Consider the following 21,264-nt stretch of genomic DNA (forward strand, 5'->3'; position numbering starts at 1 on the left):
AGCTCCGGACGGAGCCACGGTGCCTCTGCTAAATAGTCTCAGGAAGGAACTTGTTTTGGTGGAACATGTGGACCAAAACAAGGACCAGTTAACCATAGTCCTCACAAATCCACCGGAGGTTAGAACGCCAACACAGAGACAGAGGAAAGGGACGGACATGTAACATATTTCTGAGAGTATCTGTGAGTTTCGGATATTCCATCCAATAAACAGGCGACCATCTCGACCGCGTGACGTGTGTTTACAGTGTTTGGTGCGTTTGAGAAAGTGCAGTGTGAACGCAAACTGAACCAAATGAAAAATGCAACAATGTCCAACTCCACCGAAGCACCCTGGGATGTTATAAGTCCGTTGAATCTTTTTCTGCTGTCAGATATCCGACAGCTCCCCCTGGTGGAGGCTGTAAGTCATTACCTGCTGTTGGTGAGCTGAGTTGTGATGTTGCACCTTTTTTGTCGCTTTGTTGTTTCAGAGAAACCCGGAGCCGCCCCGGCGCCAGCTGAAGCTCCAGCGGCCGCTCCGACTAAGAAACTGGAAAACCTGTTCTTCATCGAGGAACCCAGAACTACACACGTCACCGAGAGTGAGACACACAACGCACAACACCCAACACAATACACCATACACACCACAACACACAACACCGCTAAGGCCTCTGGCGCTCTGGCTGCGTGTCTGACGCAGCGCTGCTGCTGCTGCTAGCCTCGTCTGGACACGTGGATGTTTCCCATAAACATAAACATAAATATATTCTGATCTGATTACAGCAAAGACAACGTCAGCAGTATTGACGGCTAAATAGGCTCCAGAATATTTCCTTCTGGATTGACAGGAAATCAAATTTTCTTGCGGGAGTCATCCCAAAAGGATCAATAAAGAGAAGTCTAAAGAGAAGTCTAAGGTGCAATATAATATTTGAAAATCAATAATTATTTATTATTATTTTTTTAAATTACATTTATATCAAAACCTCGAGACTTTCAAACATCACCATGTCATTTATTAATATGTATTTGTGTCTAAATGACATATTCTATTTTTGCCTGGAAAGGCTTCCAACACTCTCTAGCGTGTCGCGTTTCTAGCACGCTAGAGACATGCGTGTCACGCAGGCAGCGTGCACGCTCTAACCTGTTACCATGGGAGCCCAAATAAAAACGGACACAACACGCAGCCAGTGTGCAGGAGGCCTCAGGGACCACATATGTTACGGGTCCAATGCAGCCAAAGCATTAGACTGACCGGGAGTCTGAATTTCAGCTGCCGTGAGATTTAAAGTGCACATATTATGAAAAAAACACTTTTTCTTGGATTTGGGGTGTTAGCATGCTAACACTAATGCTAACGCTAGCATGCTACGTCGTTTTCAATAGTTCACCATAATCTCCAAAAGAACTACTTCCATGTGCTCCCTGGTTTAGAAGAAGTCTCCCAGCTGATCCTGCCTTGGAACTGACCAAAGTTGGAGAAACAGCCTTTCTTTTACTGTCTCTAGAGTTAGCTGACATGCTCTACATCTGAGCTACTGAGCATGTGCGAGTGCAATCAAAGATAGTACAAAAGAAGAAGAAAAGAGGTCTCACTTTGTAGCTAAAACAGAAACCAGGTGAAAAGAGGATCTGCAGCAATGGGAGAGAGAGCTGTGCAGTACAACAAAAATATGGTGTTTTTTGATAATTAAACCATGTAAACCTATTCTGGTACAACCTTAAAATACAGTTATGAACCTGAAAATGAGCAGAATATGGGCACTTTAAGGTGAAATGAAGATCAGACTTTGTAGTTTTTCGGTCCTAACTGCTGACCCCTTGCCGCTCCACAGAGGGAACCGCCACCTTCATCGCCAAAGTGGGCGGCGAGCCGATCCCCAGCGTGAAGTGGATGAAGGGGAAGTGGCGGCAGATCACGCACGGCGGGCGCATCTCCATCGAGCAGAAGGGCAGCGAGTCCAAGCTGGAGATCCGAGAGGTGACCAAGTCGGACTCGGGGCAGTACCGCTGCGTCGCCGCCAACAAGCACGGCGAGATCGAGAGCAGCGCCGACATGCACGTGGACGAGAAGAAAGAGGCGGCCCTGCTGGAGGGAGACCTCCGCGCCAAGCTCAAGAAGTGAGTTTCTCTTTTACTCTGTGTTTTCTTTCCTTTTATTTTATGTATACTGTATATCTGTGTGTGTGTGTGTGTGTGTGTGTGTGTGTGTGTGTGTGTGTGTTTGTTTAACTATATTCGAGGGGTCCAAGAACCGGGAGTCCAGTATACTTGTGAGGTCCCAACAGCTTTGTGGGGCCAAGATGTTAATGCTTAAGACTTGGTTTTAGGATTAGGGATAGAATTAGGTTATGGTTAGGGTGAGGGTAAGGGTTAAGGTTAGGCATTTAGTTGTGATGGTTAAGGTGAGGGTAAGGGTTAAGGTTAGACATTTAGTTGTGATGGTTAAGGTGAGGGTAAGGGTTAAGGTTAGGCATTTAGTTGTGATGGTTAAGGTGAGGGTAAGGGTTAAGGTTAGGCATTTAGTTGTGATGGTTAAGGTGAGGGTAAGGGTTAAGGTTAGGCATTTAGTTGTGATGGTTAAGGTGAGGGTAAGGGTTAAGGTTAGGCATTTAGTGGTGATGGTTAAGGTGAGGGTATTTTAGGCATTTAGTGGTGATGGTTAAGGTGAGGGTAAGGGTTAAGGTTAGGCATTTAGTGGTGATGGTTAAGGTGAGGGTAAGGGTTAAGGTTAGGCATTTAGCTGTGATGGTTAAGGTTAGGGTAAGGGTTAAGGTTAGGCATTTAGTTGTGATGGTTAAGGTTAGACATTTAGTTGTGATGGTTAAGGTTAGGGTAAGGGGCTAGGGAATGCATTATGTGAATGACACAAAAATAGTGAAACACACTCTGTGTGTGTGTGTGTGTGTGTGTGTGTGTGTGTGTGCTTTACATTACCTTTTTTGATCACCAGTCAACATGGCTAGTAGATTTTTAAAGTCAGCAGCCAATCAGATTCTCCACTAACCCTAACCCACTAGCCTGTTTCCGTTTCAGCCTAGCTCGTTATCACTACATTTGTATTCTTAATCCGTGTGCGTCTGGTTTGTCAGGACGCCGTCGAAGCAGAAGAGTCCTCAGGAGGAGAAGGACATCGATATCGTGGAGCTGCTGAGGAACGTGGACCCCAAAGAGTACGAGAAGTACGCCCGGATGTACGGCATCACCGACTACCGTGGCCTGCTGCAGGCCATCGAGCAGCTCAAGAAGGAGAAGGCTGAAGAAAGTGGACGACCGGTAACCCATTCTCCTTTTAACAGCACAACACGTAAATACACATTATACCAGAATATGGGAGGGAGGCCAAAGGGTCTCCCCATGTTTAGGGGGTGTGTGTGTGTGTGTGTGTGTGTGTGTGTGTGTGTGTGTGTGTGTGTGTCTCAGTCCCTGCCAAAGGGTCTCCCCATGTTTTGTGTGTGTGTCTGTGTCTGAGTGTGTGTGTGTGTGTCTGTGTCTCCCCATGACATGGTCTCCCCATGTTTTGGGGGTGTGTGTGTGTGTGTGTGTGTGTGTGTGTGTGTGTGTGTGTTTGTGTCTGTGTGTGTGTGTGTCTGTGTGTGTGTGTGTCTGTGTGTCTGTCTGTGTGTCTGTCTGTTTGTCTGTGTGTGTGTGTGTGTGTGTGTGTGTGTGTGTGTGTGTGTGTGTGTGTGTATGTGTCTGTGTGTCTGTCTGTGTGTGTGTGTGTGTGTGTGTGTGTGTGTGCGACTGTGTGTGTGTGTGTCTGTGTGTCTGTCTGTGTGTGTGTGTGTGTGTGTGTGTGTGTGTGTGTGTGTGTCTGTCTGTCTGTGTGTGTGTGTGTGTGTGTGTGTGTGTGTGTGTCTCTGTTTCTGTCTGTCTGTCTGTGTCTGTGTGTGTGTGTGTGTGTGTGTGTGTGTGTCTGTCTGTCTGTCTGTGTGTGTGTGTGTGTGTGTCTCTGTTTCTGTCTGTCTGTCTGTGTGTGTGTGTGTGTGTGTGTGTGTGTCTGTCTGTCTGTCTGTGTGTGTGTGTGTGTGTGTGTGTGTGTGTGTGTGTCTCTGTTTCTGTCTGTCTGTCTGTGTGTGTGTGTGCAACTGTATGTGTGTATGTGTCTGTGTGTCTGTCTGTGTGTCTGTCTGTCTGTGTGTGTGTGTGTGTGTGTGTGTGTGTCTGTCTGTCTGTGTGTGTGTTTGCAACTGTGTGTGTGTGTGTGTGTGTGTGTGTCTGTGTGCGTCTGCGTGTGTCTGTGTGTACTGTCCGATGATTAATGTTGTTGTTGTCGTCGTCGTCGTTGACAGGAAGTGGAACGTGGAGACCGAGAGTCTGACGAGGACATGGCCCGACTGGTGGCCGACCTGCAGAAGAGGATGGAGCGCACAGAGGTCAGGACACGTTCACTGGCCGCTGGGAAAAAACAAACTGATCACATCTCTTTCACAATCAACTCCTGAAATGATAAAGACCCCTTCATATTACAGAGTAGTGCAAACTGTAGACCAAACCATGGGCTTTCATTTTCACCTCTGTTCTTAAGATTTCATCAAACTAATTTCTTTTGTGCAAATGAACCTGATGACATTTTCTCTGGTCGATCTGGCAGCCATTGTTGCCGTTTGCGCAGTGTATTCTGGGTACCTCTTGCTTTCAAGTAAGATCGCGTCTTTGCTTGGTTTTAAGGGGTATGTACTAGGGCTGTCCTCGACTAAAGAACTCCTTAGTCGACTAATGGATTAGTTGATTTAATTGACAGAGCTGTGAGCTTTGAGAGGTGGTTAAGACTAGAAAAGCACAATATAAATGTAGTTAATTAACCATCCTTAAAACTGAGTTTCTCCACAATTAATCCTGCAAAAAGAACCACTTTAAATCTTGTGTTTACCATAAATGTGCTCAGAAGTTTCTTGGAAATAAGTAATTAAGCATGAATAAGCATAAAAAATGACTAATGGACTAAAGAAATCTTAGTCGACTAAGACCAAAACGACGAAGAGGTGGCAGACCTAGTATCTAGCCCTTCCCCTTAGCCCTACCCCTCGATCAAAATCCGTGTCCCAGAATTGGGACAGCTACTTACAAAACTAAGGGGAAGGGGTAAGAAATGAGATTCAGCCATATGTCTAAACTGATCTCCAGCCAGGGAGACAGTTTTATTTTAGCAGTTTCATGACAATGCGCCAACATTTAAAACTCGAGGTAGTGTTCATTTTGTCACCTATTTTTAATTTAGTCGAAGTTTTAGTCTTGTTCCAAATGTCCTTGTTAGTTTCAGTCGTATTTAGTCGTTCACATATCTTCTTTTGTTAGTCCAGTTTTAGTTTTCGTCACTTTAGTCCAATTTAAGTCAAAACATTTTAGTCCCGTCTTTTTTCGTCAACATTAATGCATGTTAGTTTAGTCTTAGTCAGCACTTTTGGTCTTAGTCATAGAAAAAAAAGGTTGTTGACGGACGTATCTCGTCTCATCTGCTGAAACTAACCCTAACTCGAGGGTGTGAAGTCAGCCTTGCCTATCTGTAGGAGGAATAGTCAAGGAAGAGAGGAAAGGAAACATGAAGGACAGACTAATAAGTTAGCATTTTCAGAGAGAACTGTTCTTCTGGAGACTTCGGCGTAGCATTCGTTAACCCTCATGTCGTCTTCACGTCCACCTGCAGTAATGATGCAACTTTCAGTTTTTCTGGGTCGGAATATTAAAATTTAAACCGCAAGACACTTTTGTCATTTTTCACGAAGTTCTGTTTTTTCCTGTGGTTTTTTAAAAGACATTTTTGTTGTTTTTTTTTAAGCTTTTCTGCGACATTTCTGTCACTTTTTTTCTCGATGTCTCTGTCACTTTCACCGAACTTCTTCTGTCACTTTTTCGTGACGTCTTTGTCGGATTTATTTCAGCGTTTTTTAAGTCATTTTTGCTGGGGTTTTTTGAGCACGTTTTTGAAGCTTTCCCCAAAATGTTTTGGTCTCTTGTACCAAAGTTCTTTTGTCAATTTTTTTCTTCAAATGCCATAAAATTTTATAAAACACCCAAATTCAATGAAAGTAGGGAACTGATCTTTTATTTTATTTGTGAAGACCGTTTTAGGGAGCCATCCACATTATTATAATTATTTTAATTTTTTTACAATTTGGTTAGATAGATAGATAGATAGATAGATAGATAGATAGATAGATAGATAGATATATAGATAGATAGATAGATAGATAGATAGATAATGTATTCATCCAATGGGGACATTTGAGTGTCCAGCAGCTCACACATAATCACACATTCCCATACACCACACAGTTCCCCATAATTAATAAATAAATAAATACAACAGAATAAGAGCAGCATAATTATATTATATTTGGGTTAGGGGGATTAGTGTGTGTGTGTGTGTGTGTGTGTGGGGGGGGTCGGGTTAGGGTTAGGCTCTGACTAAGGAAACGCAAATTTCTGATATAGAAACTTTTGAACATGTGTCAGATTTGACCCCCGAGGACACCAGGATGGTTATAGAAACCACTAGAGAGAGTTAACGTGTGTGTTGTGTCTCTCGCAGCCCGTCACCGTGGTGAAGGACATCTCGGATCAGTCCGTCTTCGCCAACAAGGAGGCGGAGTTTGAGTGCGAGGTGAAGATCAACTACCCCGAGATCACGCTGTCCTGGTACAAGGGCACGCAGAAACTGGACACCGGCGACAAGTACGACATCAGCATCATCGGAGACCGCCACCTGCTCCGCATCCGCAGGTGCACGCCGGCGGATCAGGGGAACTACCGCGTGGTCTGCGGGCCGCACATCTCCAGCGCCAAGCTCGTCGTCACCGGTCAGTACCGGAAACAGCTGGCAAACTTCCTCTGGAATACTTTAAATATTGGACTTGTATTTGAATATTTAGGGCTCATAATTCAGCCTGTTAGTAATGTTTAGTACAATACTCTAATCAGCATGTGGTGGTTGTTGTTCTACGTTCTGGCCACTAGAGGGAGTTCAGACATTAGGCTCGGAGACACACACACACACACACACACACACACACACACACACACACACACACACGCACACACACAAACACACACAGACCTTCAGGACACATGCACACACAGATAGACACACACACACACACACAAAAACACTCACATACACACACGCAGACCTACAGGACACACACACATAGAGACCTCTACAGGACACATGCACACACAGACAAACACACACACACACACACAAAACACACACACACACACACAAAGATAGAGACACACACATACAGAGACCTACAGGACGGACACACACACACACACACACACACACAAAGATTGAGATATACACACACACAGACACAGACCTACAGGACACACACACACACACACCTCTACAGGACACACGCACACACAGACAGACACACACACACACACACCTCTACAGGACACATGCACACACAGACAGACACACACACACACACACACACACACACACACACACACACACACACACACACACACACACACACACACACACACACACACACAGAGATACTGGTATCGGTATCGGAGCATCTCTAGATGTAATATGTCACATGACAGCCCAGCGAGCTTTAAGCCCTCCCTCACAGTGTCCCTCTTTGTGTCTTCCAGAGGCCGAGGTGGAGAAGCACCTGCAGGACACGTCCGGTAAGGAAGGCCAGGCGTGCTCTCTGTCTTGTCAGTTGTCCGTGCCTAACGTAGAGGCTCAGTGGTTTAAAAACGGAAAGCGCTTAGAGATGAAGGGCAGGTACGCGTCCCAGGTGAAACACAAAGTCCAGAAGCTTGTGATCACGGACCTGAGAAGCGAAGACCAGGGCCGGTACAGCTGCAGGTACCAAAACCTGGAGTCCTCGGCCGATCTCTGGGTCGAAGGTTGGTACCCGGGAGACGTGGTGGATCACTAACCTCTTTCGACTCCCCTCATCCAACTCTGACACTAATGGATTTTGGCATTTTGCCCTCTTTTTTTCCTAATCTCTTTCTTCTGGGACTTGTCTTTGTCTCTGTCTTAACCCCTCTTCACGCCTCTCCTCTCCTGGATTATCTTGCAAAAAAAAAAAAAAAATCCATCCTCCCGTTATCATAACCAATCATAAAAGGTTTAAGGTGTCTTCCCCTGCTGGTAGTCAGATATAATGCAGGTTTAAGGAGTCTCCCCCTGCTGGTAGTCAGATATAATGCAGGTTTAAGGAGTCTCCCCCTGCTGGTAGTCAGATATAATGCAGGTTTAAGGAGTCTCCCCCTGCTGGTAGTCAGATATAATGCAGGTTTAAGGAGTCTCCCCCTGCTGGTAGTCAGATATAATGCAGGTTTAAGAAGTCTCACCCTGCTGGTAGTCAGATATAATGCAGGTTTAAGGAGTCTCCCCCTGCTGGTAGTCAGATATAATGCAGGTTTAAGGAGTCTCCCCCTGCTGGTAGTCAGATATAATGCAGGTTTAAGGAGTCTCCCCCTGCTGGTAGTCAGATATAATGCAGGTTTAAGGAGTCTCCCCCTGCTGGTAGTCAGATATAATGCAGGTTTAAGGAGTCTCCCCCCCTGCTGGAAGTCAGATATAATGCAGTTTTAAGGAGTCTCCCCCTGCAGGAATTCAGATAGTATTTCCCCATTAATATTTCCCCATTTGCAGCACCGGCTTTGTCCAATAATATTAACAGTCTACGGTTCTCAACTCAAATCCCTTCTCCCTTCCCCCCTCACCAACAACTCGTCATCATAACCGTCCCATGAACCCATTTCTAACCTTGTGGATGTTGTGCCGATGAGAAAAAACTACCATTCAAGTGTTGTCATACATTCCCAGTTGTGATGACCAAACCCGTTTACCCATTCACGTCTTTATCTGTTCTAGCTGAACAAATTCATTTCACCAAACGCATCCACAACATCGAAGTCAACGAGCGCCAGTCGGCCACCTTCGAGTGCGAGGTGTCCTTCGACAACGCGATCGTTTCGTGGTACAAAGACACCTGGGAGCTGCGAGAGAGCCCCAAGTACAACTTCACGAGCGAGGGCCGAAGACATTTCATGGTCATCCGAAACGTGGCCGTGGAAGACGAAGGTGTGTAGAGCGCTGGCCAGACGAGCCCCCTAGCGGCCCGTCACAAAGCCCTGTAGATTTCTGTTTTCATGACCTGAGCACTAAACGTCTTCATTAATAATCCCGTGTAGGCGTGTACTCAGTGATTGTGAGGTTGGAGCCCCGAGGAGAGGCTAAGAGCACGGCTGAGCTTTATTTGTCTGGCAAAGGTACAGTTCCTAGTCAGACGACCCATCCTTTTTCTGTGTTTCTGTGCAGCTTTGGTCTGGTTGTGTGTCTGTATGTTGTCTGACAACTTGTTCACTCTTCCCCCCCTCCCTCCCCTTTCACAGAAATTGAACTAGCAATGGTGCCCTTCGGTAAGTATTTTGTTTTCTAGACATCCTCTTGTTTCCCCGTCTCCACCAAAGTCTTTATTTTTAAGTTTATTCATTTCTGTAATCCAGGCTTTTATATTCAATTTTTTTTCTTTCAAAATTCTATTTTTTTTTTTTTCCGAAACTATTCATTTTTGTCCAAAAATATTCAACTTATTTTTTCCAAAAGTATTCAACTTTTTTCTTTTTTTAAAATATTCAACTTTTTTTTCTCCAAAAATATTAAACTTATTTTTCAAAAAATGTTAAATATTTTTCAAAAAATATTAAACATATTTTAAAAAAAATATTAAACATATTTAAAAAAAATGTTAAACTTATTTTCGCAAAAATATTAAACTTATTTTTTCCAAAAATATTGAACTTTTTTGAAAATATTCAACCTTTTTTCCAAAAATATTAAACTTATTTTTGCAAAAATATTAAACTTATTTTTCAAAAAATATTAAACTTTTTTCTAAAAAATACTTTACTGCAGTAAAAGTACTAATACCACACTGTTATAAGTTAAATGCCTGCAGTTAAAGTCTGTAAGTATCATCAGGCGAATGTAGTTAAACCAAGAGGGTCAAACTCAACTTATAATAATTAAAAAATAGGGCACTGAAAGTCTGAAGAAGAGAAGTAGTACTTATACTCATTTCTATGGAGATGATACAGCGTCTCGTCTCATTGGTGGAAACTGGCAGCTTTCACACCGGAGACTTGCAGGGAGACAAAAGCTAACACTCGTCTCGTCCAGAATCTTTGTTCTAAACTGAGCTTAACAGGCCCTGTTCACGTGAACACACAGCTGCTTTTTCTGTATCTTTTCCGTACATCTTTCCTGCATCAAGATTTAGGGCTCTGTACGGATTACAGGACACATTTATACATGTAATATGGCAGAAACAAACTGTCTTTATTTTAAGCCTTTTAACAACTCTGGCAAACACTGGGAAACAAGAGCGTCTTCCAAACACTACTGTACACGCAGTCCTGTTTCTCTGAAATAAAGTTTTGGTATGAACCATATTCCATATTCTGTAGATGTGCCAGACTCCTCAGTTCAGAGGCCTGAAGTGCCTTCATCGGTCGCCATTCAAGGTAAGACTGGATTCAGAAGCAGGCTTAACTTCACTTTAAAGGGTAACTACTGTTTTTTTCAACCTGGACCCCATGTTTGTATGTTTCTGTATCTAAGTGACTGATGGGAACAACAATCTTGGTCCAGTATTAAGTGAGATTGCTGCAGTCGGCAGCGGAGAAACAAGCTGCAATGTTAATACGGTGATTGTCCAGCTTGTATTTACCTTCACTGAAGTGCTGTTTTTGCCTCTGACAGACTCAGATTATTATTCTAAATGTATTGCTGACAACATTATGGAAAGGATCTCTAAAGAGGTCAACCTTTCTGTTAAAGATAAACATAAAAACATCCGCAAAATTGCGTTCGCTAAATGCACCAGACTCCATGCAAATAAAGAGTGATTTAAGCATTATAAAACACACTTCATTCAGAGTCGACAGAAACAAAATAAAACTATTACAAGCCGTTTTGGGTCATCTTTCCACTTTTCCAACCATCACAACTCTAGTTTAGATTGAAATAAACACAAAGTTTACTGATTTACATGTGGAAATATGTTGGCTCTATACACGCTAAAAGAATAGTTTTTTTAAATGGAGTCTGGTGGGTTTAGCGCTAGCACCTTCAGTGCTGTTTTTTGTTAAACGAAAGGTCTTAAAGAGGTTTTAAAGGTCTGTCTCTGTAGGGATCCTTTCCCTAAAGAAAGGCTGCCAGTTAAAGCGTTCACGTATAATACTAGACCAGTTTCAAAGATTGCTGTTTCCATCAGTCAGTTACATTACAATCCATGTCATTTAGCTTACAATTTTCAATTGCTATATATGTCAGAGGTCGCACACCTCTGGAGAAGCTAGGGGTTAAGTCTCTTGCTCAGAGACACATTGGTTGATGTATCGCAGTGGGAATAGAACCCGGGTTTCCCACACCAAAGGCATGTGTCATGTCCACTGCGCCATCACCACCCCAAGTTAGACACAAAACATGGGGAAATAGGGTCCCGGGTGAAAAGAAACGGTCTTTTTATAACACAGATGTAAAAACAACTTCTGTAAAAGAAGTTTGGACTGAAAGCCCCAGAGCTCGTGTTTCCATAAAGTTAAACTGACTCTGTGAATCTTAATGGATCTCTGGCAAAGTCATTGGATTTAACGACGATGTTTCGTGGCAAATTAAAACCACATTTTCCCCTGAGATCTACCATCGAAATGAAACCAACACGTGTCTTTTCTTGTCTTTTAAAGAATCCGCTGAATTCTTTCAGTATGAAGAAGAACGTAGAGGTATTTACTGTGTTTTTATACTTAACATCCTGACGTGATTTTACCAAAAATAAATTAACATGAAAGAGATTATCTTTGTCATATACTTCAATAACAGATTTGATTTAACACTGCTGTGTGAAAACACAATTTTTACTGTTGTAATCCCTCACTGACAGTCAAACTCATCCATATTTCTCACAACGTATGAAAACTATTGTCTTTGTTTTTAATAACGGAAACAAAACAACGTCTTTGCTTTCTCAAGAATCGGCTGAATATTCGTATCACTATGAAGAAGAGGTGAAGGTGGAGCAGAGAGGTACAACATGTTGTATTTCTTCTTTTTCACTCAAATTTCATCATCATCTTCATCATCCATCAAACCATCAGAGCAGATCTGGGAAAAAAACTAGATGAAATCATTATTTCAGAGCGATCAATCCTTAAAACATTAAAAACGTTTTTAAGTACATACTGAATCGTCCCTGGAATATTTAGTCTTTATTTTGCACATCACAAAAGTACAATAAATAAAGATAAATAATAAGGATTAAGAAAAGTTTGATGATGATTTGTTGTCTGAAAGAAATGTGCTTTTAAATCTTAATCTTAGGAAACTATAAGGCATGGCTGTAAGAACTAAGGGCGCTTTCACACCTGCCTCGTTTAGTTTGGTTGAATCGCACTAGTGTCTCCTGTAGTCAGGTGTGTCCTCCAGTCTGAGCTAGTGTCTCCTGTAGTCAGGTGTGTCCTCCAGTCTGAGCTAGTGTCTCCTGTAGTCAGGTGTGTCCTCTAGTGTCTCCTGTAGTCAGGTGTGTCCTCCAGTCTGAGCTAGTGTCTCCTGTAGTCAGGTGTGTCCTCTAGTGTCTCCTGTAGTCAGGTGTGTCCTCTAGTGTCTCCTGTAGTCAGGTGTGTCCTCTAGTGTCTCCTGTAGTCAGGTGTGTCCTCCAGTCTGAGCTAGTGTCTCCTGTAGTCAGGTGTGTCCTCAAGTCTGAGCTAGTGTCTCCTGTAGTCAGGTGTGTCCTCCAGTCTGAGCTAGTGTCTCCTGTAGTCAGGTGTGTCCTCCAGTCTGAGCTAGTGTCTCCTGTAGTCAGGTGTGTCCTCCAGTCTGAGTTAGTCAGTTGGAGACAGAGCGGAGCGAAGTCTCGGTGAGCAGAGCAGATGCAGTAACGTCCCTTGCCAAACAATGTCTGATTATTTAAATGAAATGAACTGGTTTGACCACGGAGACGTTCAGAACACAGGAGCTCCTTCCTGTATTTCCTTTCTTGCTCCCGCCCCCCAAAAACACATCCGACCAATAAGAGGAGGGAACGTTCTTGCGTGATTTGTAATGACGCATTTTAGTATGCTTGGATTATTCCAGGTGTGAAACGAAAACCGAAATCAAACTGGGAAATTGCTCCAAGTTTACAAACTCATCAACTCGGACAAAATCAAACAAACTACAGGTGTGAAAACGCCCTTATTCTCTCTGAAAACATGGACCAAATAATAACTCAATTCATCTAAAAGTCATCAGTAAACAAATAAGAAGTCTCTCTTTAATTATAATAATAATTATAATAAGTAAGTCATTTATTTCTCTCAATTCAAGCTCAATAGAAAGTGTCTCAGAATGTGAATTTACCCAAATCTGCCTCTTCCCTTCATCATAACTCTGTCATTGTGTCGTCTGACTGATCTATGCACACGCAGGTTTAATATCAAACTCTTTGTTGGTTTTTACATGTTTGTTTGTGTCCGACCTTTGAGGATATGTTCTTCTTTTTTCCCTCTTTTAACTCTAATCCCATCTTCCATCTCTCCATCACACACTTACTCACTTCGTGTGTCGCCATTTCACAGTCAAAAGTCTTTCCTCTAGTTTATCTGGAAGTTTAAACTCAGCTGAGCGTTCATCAGGACATTTAAACTCATTGAAATAGTTTCTGGCGGTCCAGGCTGACATTTAGATCTCTGACTTTGTTAAACTGTGAAACGGCGGCCGTAGTTTCCGAGCACAAGGTGTCTCACGTTTGCCGTCTTCTGTCACACCTTCAGAGAAGTTTGAGAGCTGGACAGAAGAGACGGTAACACAACAGGTGTCCACAGCCAAAGGTATCGGATCCTAGTAACACGCAGGCGATATGTCTGTTAATACCCGTGTGTGTGTGTGTGTGTGTCTGAGCCACTCATAACCATGGCTCTCTCGTGCTCTTAACGTTTGTCCTTAACCTCTTTCACTTTTTGACTTGCTCTCTTACCATTTTTCCGATAACTTCTCTTGGTTCCTTAACTTCAGTCGGAGGTTAATTTGGTTATTTTATCTCCTAAAGCGCTTAATTTCTCACTACGAATGCATGGGTGTAGATAATAAGTACATGTTTTGCTTCGCGTTGAATGTCACTTCTAATTGGTTAATGGTTACCATAACGGTACGAAACGTAAGTTTGCTTCTGATTCTTCTTCTCACACAAGATTTTCACATAGTTAATTGTGTCTGTGGCGACTTTCCCGCCCTAAATTTAAAAGGAACGCAGAGTTACATCAATCACAATATTTAAGGTGTTTTGTAATTACATAACACAATTTTTTCCACCCAAAAAACTGTAGTTACTTACTCTTTTTCTAGAGCCTTCAGGGTACGATTGATTCAACAATTTGAATGGAAACACACTTCATTACAAGCATTATTTATCTTTTAAACGTGAGAAAAAGTTGGTTTTACTGCTGTAACTTCAGACTGTAACGTTTTCTGACAGTGATGATGATTCTGGATGTTTTTCTGTTTTCTTGTTTTCCCGCTAGCTGCCAGAGTTGCCGTTGAGGAGAAAGTAGAGACCAAGAAAGTTGAACTGAGAGAGGAACTCCCAACAAAAGGTACCAATAAACCTGAACCTCTTCCAGCCGCAGCTCAGCAGAAAATGCAAACTTATTTGTCCGTCCTCCGCTACTAAAATCTTTGACTGTTTTGTCTTGTTCTGCTTCATGTTCATTCCTTTCCTTTCATTTCTTGCTACAGAAAGACTTATTACATTACATTACATGTCATTTAGCTGATGCTTTTATCCAAAGCGACTACAATTGCTATATATGTCAGAGGTCACATACTTCTGGAGCAACTAGGGGTTAAGTGTCTTGCTCAGGGGACACATTGGTTGATGTATCGCAGTGGGAATCAAACCCAGGTCTCCCACACCAAAGGCATGTGTCATATCCACTGCGCCATCACCACCCCTCTCAACTGTAGTTTGTTGCTGTTGCTTTTTTCTGTCTTATTATCCTTTTCTGTAGTTGCTTTTTCTATATTGTTATTATCTTACGCTGTGCTTCTTTGCTTCACCTGCGAATGCACCGCGTATCTCTTGTGTCGCTAACACAAATCGGTGTTTTTTAAGTTGCTGAGAAAAAACCTGAAGAAAAGCCAACCGCAGCCGTGAAGGAGCCGTTGCCACCAAAAGGTACCAACATACCTGTAATGTTGGCATGTACCTGTCTAATAATACATTCATCTATACACTTTTCATATTGTTTAACATTGGTGTGTCTGTGTGATCTTTCATTTAATGTTGTTATGTTGTGACATTTCACTTCATTTTACTGACATTGTTGAAGTACCAGAAGTCAGAAAGCCGGTGGAGGAAAAGATTCCTGCAGTTTCAGTCCCAGAGAAGAAAGTTCCCGTGGCCAAAGGTAGCGATATGTGATTTCTAACATCTCTTTACTAAACCTCTTTGCAGACGACACCGTCCTTTTCTTTGACTATTCTGTTACAATGTGGTTCAGATTCAGTTCTTGTTCCTTTCGTTGTCTGGTTTTCTTTCTGATTTTCTGGTTAATCATGTGTTTGAATGTATCTTAAAAGAACCAGAGGAGGTAAAGAAGCCTGCTGCTGCTCCCTCGCCACCTGCAGAGAAGCCTGGAGTGCCAAAGAAAGGTACTTTACTTACTGTTGTTTGACGTCTTATCCAGCGTTTTTAGTAGCAGCTTACTTGTGTTCATCGCTACATAGCTTCTCACCTCTTAATGTCTGTCTCTACTTGATTTTCTGACTTCAATCTTACTTTGTTCCCTGTATTCATGTTGTATGTAGTTTTAATGTCATAACGTTCTTAGCTTCACTCTTTATTGTGTATCTGTCGAGTGTCATCTCACTCTCTCAGTGTTTCCCCTGGCTTTGTGGAAGACTTAGGTGCCTGTATTTTAGCGTCCTTCCTCAAGCAAATGTTACGTTTTTCAATACATTTTGTGTCTCTTTGTAGTCGTGTTGTGTCTCGTTTTGGTCATTTTTGTTTTCTTTGGGGTTGTTTTGGGTCTCTGTGGTCATTTGTCGTCTCTTTGTTGTCGTTTTGTGTCTCTTTTACACATAATTTTGTACTGTTATTATCACCATATCTGTGTCTAAAACGTTGGAAAAGCTAGAGCAGATTATAAATAAATAACTTAATAGCTTAAAGACAAAACTTAAAGCTAAAGAAGTCTGACTACAATCATTAGATCTGAGGGAAGTCTTTTAGTGACATTCATTTCGATTACGTGCTACACCTAAACCTTATAATGGCGGAAAAACCCCGTCTCTCTCTCTCCCTCGAGCACCTCTTGATAACTCTTAGATGCTTCCACGACTTCATGCTAACATGCTAATGTCTGTGTTACCTACCTGAAGATGAGCCCAAGCCTCAGGTGCCAGCTGAGCCCAAAAAAGTGGCGCCTGCAGCTAAGCCTGAGCCTGAAGCCAAACCCAAACCCAAAGCAGAACCTGAATCAAAGCCTAAGCCGACACCGGCTCCCAAAGCAGTACCTGAAGCCAAACCGGCGGCCAAGGTCGAGCCTGAATCTGAAGTTAAGCCAGCGGCGCTAAAGAAGCCGGAAACACTGCCATCCAAAGGTATTTCTGCTTTGTTTGGATGTGTGTTGTTGATTTTAAAGACTTTAAGGACGGTTGAGTCTAACTGTGTGTGTGTGTCTCGTGTCTGAAGATGTCTGAACTTTTGTTGGCTTAGCTTCGAGTGTGGAAGCGAATCTTTGACTTTCTGTTTCTCCCGGATGTCTTTTTTTTGCTCTTTATCTAAACTAAATGTTGCTTTAAGTCCCCGAAAAGGCCGCAAAGCCAGAGCCGGCACAGATCAAACCTGAACCTGCAGTAAAGAAGCCCGAACCAGAAGCTCGAAAAGCTAAACCAGAACCAGAAAAACCAAAAGCAGAAGTAGGTAAACCTGAGCCTCTTGTAACGAAGACAGAACCGAAAGTGGTCCCCAAACCAGAACCGGCAGTTAAAGAAGCTGAACCTGAAAGGAAAGTACCAAAACCCGAACCTCCGAAGACCAAACCAGAGCCGACGCCGGCACCAAAAGAACTTCCAAAGAAAGGTACACAACATCTCTGACTGAGACGTTGTCTAAGAGTTTTTCTTAATCTTCTTAACTCAAACTCTCCAACTTTAACTCATCCAGAGTGATGTTTCATGAGTGTTTATTGACATTTTTTAGTGTTTAGTTTAGTTTGTGCGAACTTAATCTCCACCGTAACCCGTCAAACTAAAACCAAAAGTCTTACACGCATATTAAACTCTCTTCAACTTCTGTGGTTTTGGTTTTGTCTAACTTTAGTTAATGGGATGTTACGATGGGGCTGCACGCCATATTTGTCGCATTCAGTTGAGTTTTTCTCGTCTTGCACTCGATAGAGTGTCTCTTAACAACACTGCTCAGCTTAAATTCATTGAAAAGGCTCTAATGTCTGTGAATAATATACTCTTTAAAGTTCCTGTGGAGGAAAAATCACCAGAGCTTCCCAAGGCAGCCAAGAAACCAGAAGCTGCCATCGTTCCTCCCAAAGAAGAGCCGACTAAGAAAGATAGAGGTACTTTAGTGTTACTGTGGATCTTTCCTCTTTAAAGAACCCAGACTTTTGTTTGGTGTCTTGTCCTGAGTCTGTTTTAAACAAGCGGGGGTTTTATGTTACTCAGATTACCGCGATACGTTTAAATGATACGGCAACAGGTTTTCTGATTCCCAGAGGATGATTCCTGTTGATTTTTGGTGCCAAATCTTACGTCAAACTAGCAGCACTTCAGTTTAAAGATATAATTTGATATGCTGTTGAATAAAGTTTATTTCTATAGCACTTTTCTTAATAAGGTTACAAAGTGCTTTTCAGAAAGAAACAGCAGATAAAAACGAAAGAAATATCTTAAATGGGCAAGGACCAATAACTTATTAACTATTAATAAACTCTTTCCTATGAAAGAAACTTTTAAGAAGGGTAACTGAGTAAAGTAACTCCCCGTTGTGTTTAAATGCATCTTTATTTGTGCGCCAGCACATTTTTTCAAATCTTTATAGTCATGTCTTGTGCATGCTTTTTGTGTCCGACCCTCTTAAAGCTTTGAAGCCCAAACCGAAACTCGTACCTGAAGCGGTGCCTGAACAAATACCTCAGAAGGTGTTTGAAGAGCTAGTTGTGTCGGAGACTGAAGCCGAACGGCAGCCTGATAAAATACCCCAAGCAGTTCCTCCAAGGAAAGCCGAGGTGAAGGAAAAGACCCCCGAAAGGGTCGTGGAGAAAGTACCGGCCCCTGAGAGAACACTGGAGGAAACTCCAAAGAGGGTGCCCGAAAAATTACCTGAGAAAGTTCCAGAAAGACCATTGGAGAAAAAGTTAGCAGAAAAAGCTCTTCCCGAGAGGATGCCTGTAAAAGTTCCTCCCAAGGTGTCTGCAGACGAGACTCCTGAGGAAGTTAAACCTGAACTGGTTTCTAAGAAACAAACAGAGAAGATCTCTGTAGATAAAAGACCCGAGAAGTTGCCTGAAGTGAAAGCTAAACGAGAGGCAGAAGAAACTCTTCCTGAAGGTACATCCGAGGCAGACTTCCACTCTTTCTATCTCTCTTTGTGTCTCCTTCTTGCATGTGAACTATCGGCAACGGTCCAGTCACAGTGACACTTTCTATAGGCACATCTTACTGTACACTCAACAAAAATCTAATGTTGGATTCGGTTCATTCTGCAAAATGAGAATTGAAGGCAAATTTAAAGACGACCAAAGCCTGCAAACGAATCGAGAATGTTAACCAGCAAACACCTATCTATCCATCTATCTATCTATCTATTCATACTAGTCACAGACTGAACTCTTGCCGATTCTTTAAAAGGTTTTGTAAAATCTTACATCGCTCTTTGGTCTCTTATTTCTTGATGTGTTTTGTGTTCTTTCGTGTTTTTCTGTTTGTTTGTTAAATGTCTAAACCCCTCTTCTTTTAAAATCGATCTCATGCACCTTCTTGGATTCAAAATGGATTTGTCCATTCTTTAAAAAAAAAAGTAACCCAAACTAAGACGATGGAGAAGATTCTGCCCTCAGAGGTTGAACCAGAGAAAAAAGTTTCTCCTCCAGAAAAAGGTACCGGCCATCTGAAACAAAACCCGATGGAGTACTGTAACAGCATCTTAATCTTTAACTCGAGCATTAGCCATTGAATTAATCTCTGTTTTGTCTCTCTTCTAACTCTTCCTAATGCTTTGTCTTTGTGTTTGTGTCGTCACCTCTTGGCGCCGCCGCATGACGCCTCTTCTTCAACGACCTCTTAAAAAACTTCCAGAGACGACGAGTCTCGTCAAGATCGAAGAGCAAAGAAAAGGAGCTCAGAAGATACAGGAAGTGTATTACGTGACGGAGAAAGTGTCACCCACGGAGGAGGTGTGGGAACACAAAGAAGTGGCGGAAGAACACAAAGAAGTCTTGTACGAGGACGAAGCGTCTCTGCGTCTGGGCCAGACGACAGTGTCGTTATCAGAAGTAGAGACCTTGAGTACGACAGACAAAGCGAGAGATAAAAAGTCCGAACTGAGAGGCGAGATATCTGTTACTGACTCTTCAAAGAGGAAAGAAACCAGGTTGACTAAAGAAACCGTTGTCCAGGAATCTGGATCTGACAGAGATAGGGATGTCGCAACGCTGCAGCATAAACCCGCGAGCCAAAAGATCGAAGAGGGAGTTTTTATCCGGACGATTGAGTCGCCGACAGAAATTACAGATGAGAGGAAAGACAGCGTATCAGTGAGACAGCCGCCAGACAAGAGAGACATTTCCAAACAAGAAACTAGTGTCAAAAAGGGGAAAGAGTTGAGTATTAAAACAAAAAGCAAAGAGAGACACGTGAGACAACAGGAAGCCAGGAAAGCTGAGGAAACCACTACGGTCAAAGAAATCATGTTAGTCAAAGAAAGGATCCCATCGGTGACAGACGCAGATCAAACTAAAGCAGTTGTTTTCAGCACGGAAGCAAGAAAACAAACTCAAACGCTGGAAATTAAAGGGAAGGTTTTGACGGACTCAGTCGATCGCGACGTTGAGATAATTTCAGATATTCCAGAAGAAAGATACCGTAGAATTGAGGAGATTACAGAAATGACTATGCAGCAGAGCGAAGTCACGGTTAAAGACAGACCAGCAAAAGTTGTTTCCACTCAAGGAAGAATGATAGAAGAGGAAACGAGTAGAAAGGAGGAAACTCATATCAAACCTGCAGTCATTTCAGAATCCCAAAAACATGAAACTAGTGCACCGAAAAAGAAACCTGAGCCAGCCGAAAAGAAACTAAAATCTGATGAGAAAATTGATAGAAAAAAGGAGAAAGTTTCTGAAAAACCAAAGCCTAAAGAGGTGACGCCAACGGTAAAGCCGCAAGAGTCGGTAACAGATATCGAGCTTAAGAAGCCAAAAGTAGTCGAACAGGAGACTGAGTTTGAGGTTATCGCAGAACAGAAAAAGAAAAAAGAGGAATCCCAAGATGTCCGTCCTCAGAGAGTCGAAACTGAAAAGACGAAAGAAGAAACAAGTCTTTTAATTGAGGATACGGTTCAGACGAAACCGTCAAAACCAGGCGAGAGAAGGATCCCGCCATCACAAACAGCTTCCAGAGGTACAGAGAGAAAGTCTAACATCATCATCCATTTCCATCGTTAACTCTTTCATGTGACGCCTTGTTTGGATGCTGCTTTTGCCCTTTTTTATCCAAAATCTTGGCCAATCAGCAAGTGTCTTCATTTCGTAAATGTCCAGCCCAGTCTCACAACAGTTCGTGAAATGGTCACATTATTTAATCTATTGATTTGTGTACACGGACACGTTTATGTCGTTTTTTTCGTGGTGGTGAGCACTAATTTTAATCCAATATATTTCAATGGGAAGCATCTTTCGTGATCACAGCACGACTACGGTAGCGAGTAGTATGAAAAGCCGTAAATCCGCGCAGGGAGGTTGGTTGGGGGGATGGATGGGTCAAACAACACAGGACTTTCAACCAAGAGACCGGGAATCGTGTCCCGCATATTTCCCCATGGTTCTTTTCCTAAACACAACCGTCCCGTTGTTGTTGAACGTCCCATATATACCGCGGGTCGTGTCCTGGCGTGTGACGTGTCCTTTCCCCGATCTTCTTTTCCTAAACCCAGGGCCGGCCCTAGACTTTTGGGGGCCCTAAGCAGGATTTGGTTTGGGGGACTCTCCACATTGTTACATGTTGCCACTGCACTTGGCACTAAAC

The 21,264-nt window shown here is 42.7% G+C and overlaps 1 protein-coding gene across 1 annotated transcript in view; it reads left to right on the plus strand.

Annotated features, from left to right (window-relative positions):
* The window catches only part of LOC114564194 (titin-like), a 380,077-nt gene that overhangs the window by 140,138 nt on the left and 218,675 nt on the right, over positions 1-21,264 (plus strand). The window contains 18 exon segments of the mRNA XM_028591428.1: positions 473-583; positions 1,823-2,108; positions 3,080-3,263; positions 4,280-4,363; positions 6,520-6,787; positions 7,599-7,859; positions 8,839-9,048; positions 9,159-9,236; positions 9,360-9,386; positions 10,434-10,490; positions 11,715-11,753; positions 12,001-12,054; positions 13,779-13,835; positions 14,526-14,597; positions 15,116-15,178; positions 15,333-15,410; positions 15,583-15,654; positions 16,384-16,605. Coding sequence (XP_028447229.1) covers positions 473-583; positions 1,823-2,108; positions 3,080-3,263; positions 4,280-4,363; positions 6,520-6,787; positions 7,599-7,859; positions 8,839-9,048; positions 9,159-9,236; positions 9,360-9,386; positions 10,434-10,490; positions 11,715-11,753; positions 12,001-12,054; positions 13,779-13,835; positions 14,526-14,597; positions 15,116-15,178; positions 15,333-15,410; positions 15,583-15,654; positions 16,384-16,605 — 2,223 coding nt within the window.

Source organism: Perca flavescens, chromosome 11 (assembly GCF_004354835.1).
Source record: "Perca flavescens isolate YP-PL-M2 chromosome 11, PFLA_1.0, whole genome shotgun sequence".
Lineage (NCBI taxonomy): Eukaryota > Metazoa > Chordata > Actinopteri > Perciformes > Percidae > Perca > Perca flavescens.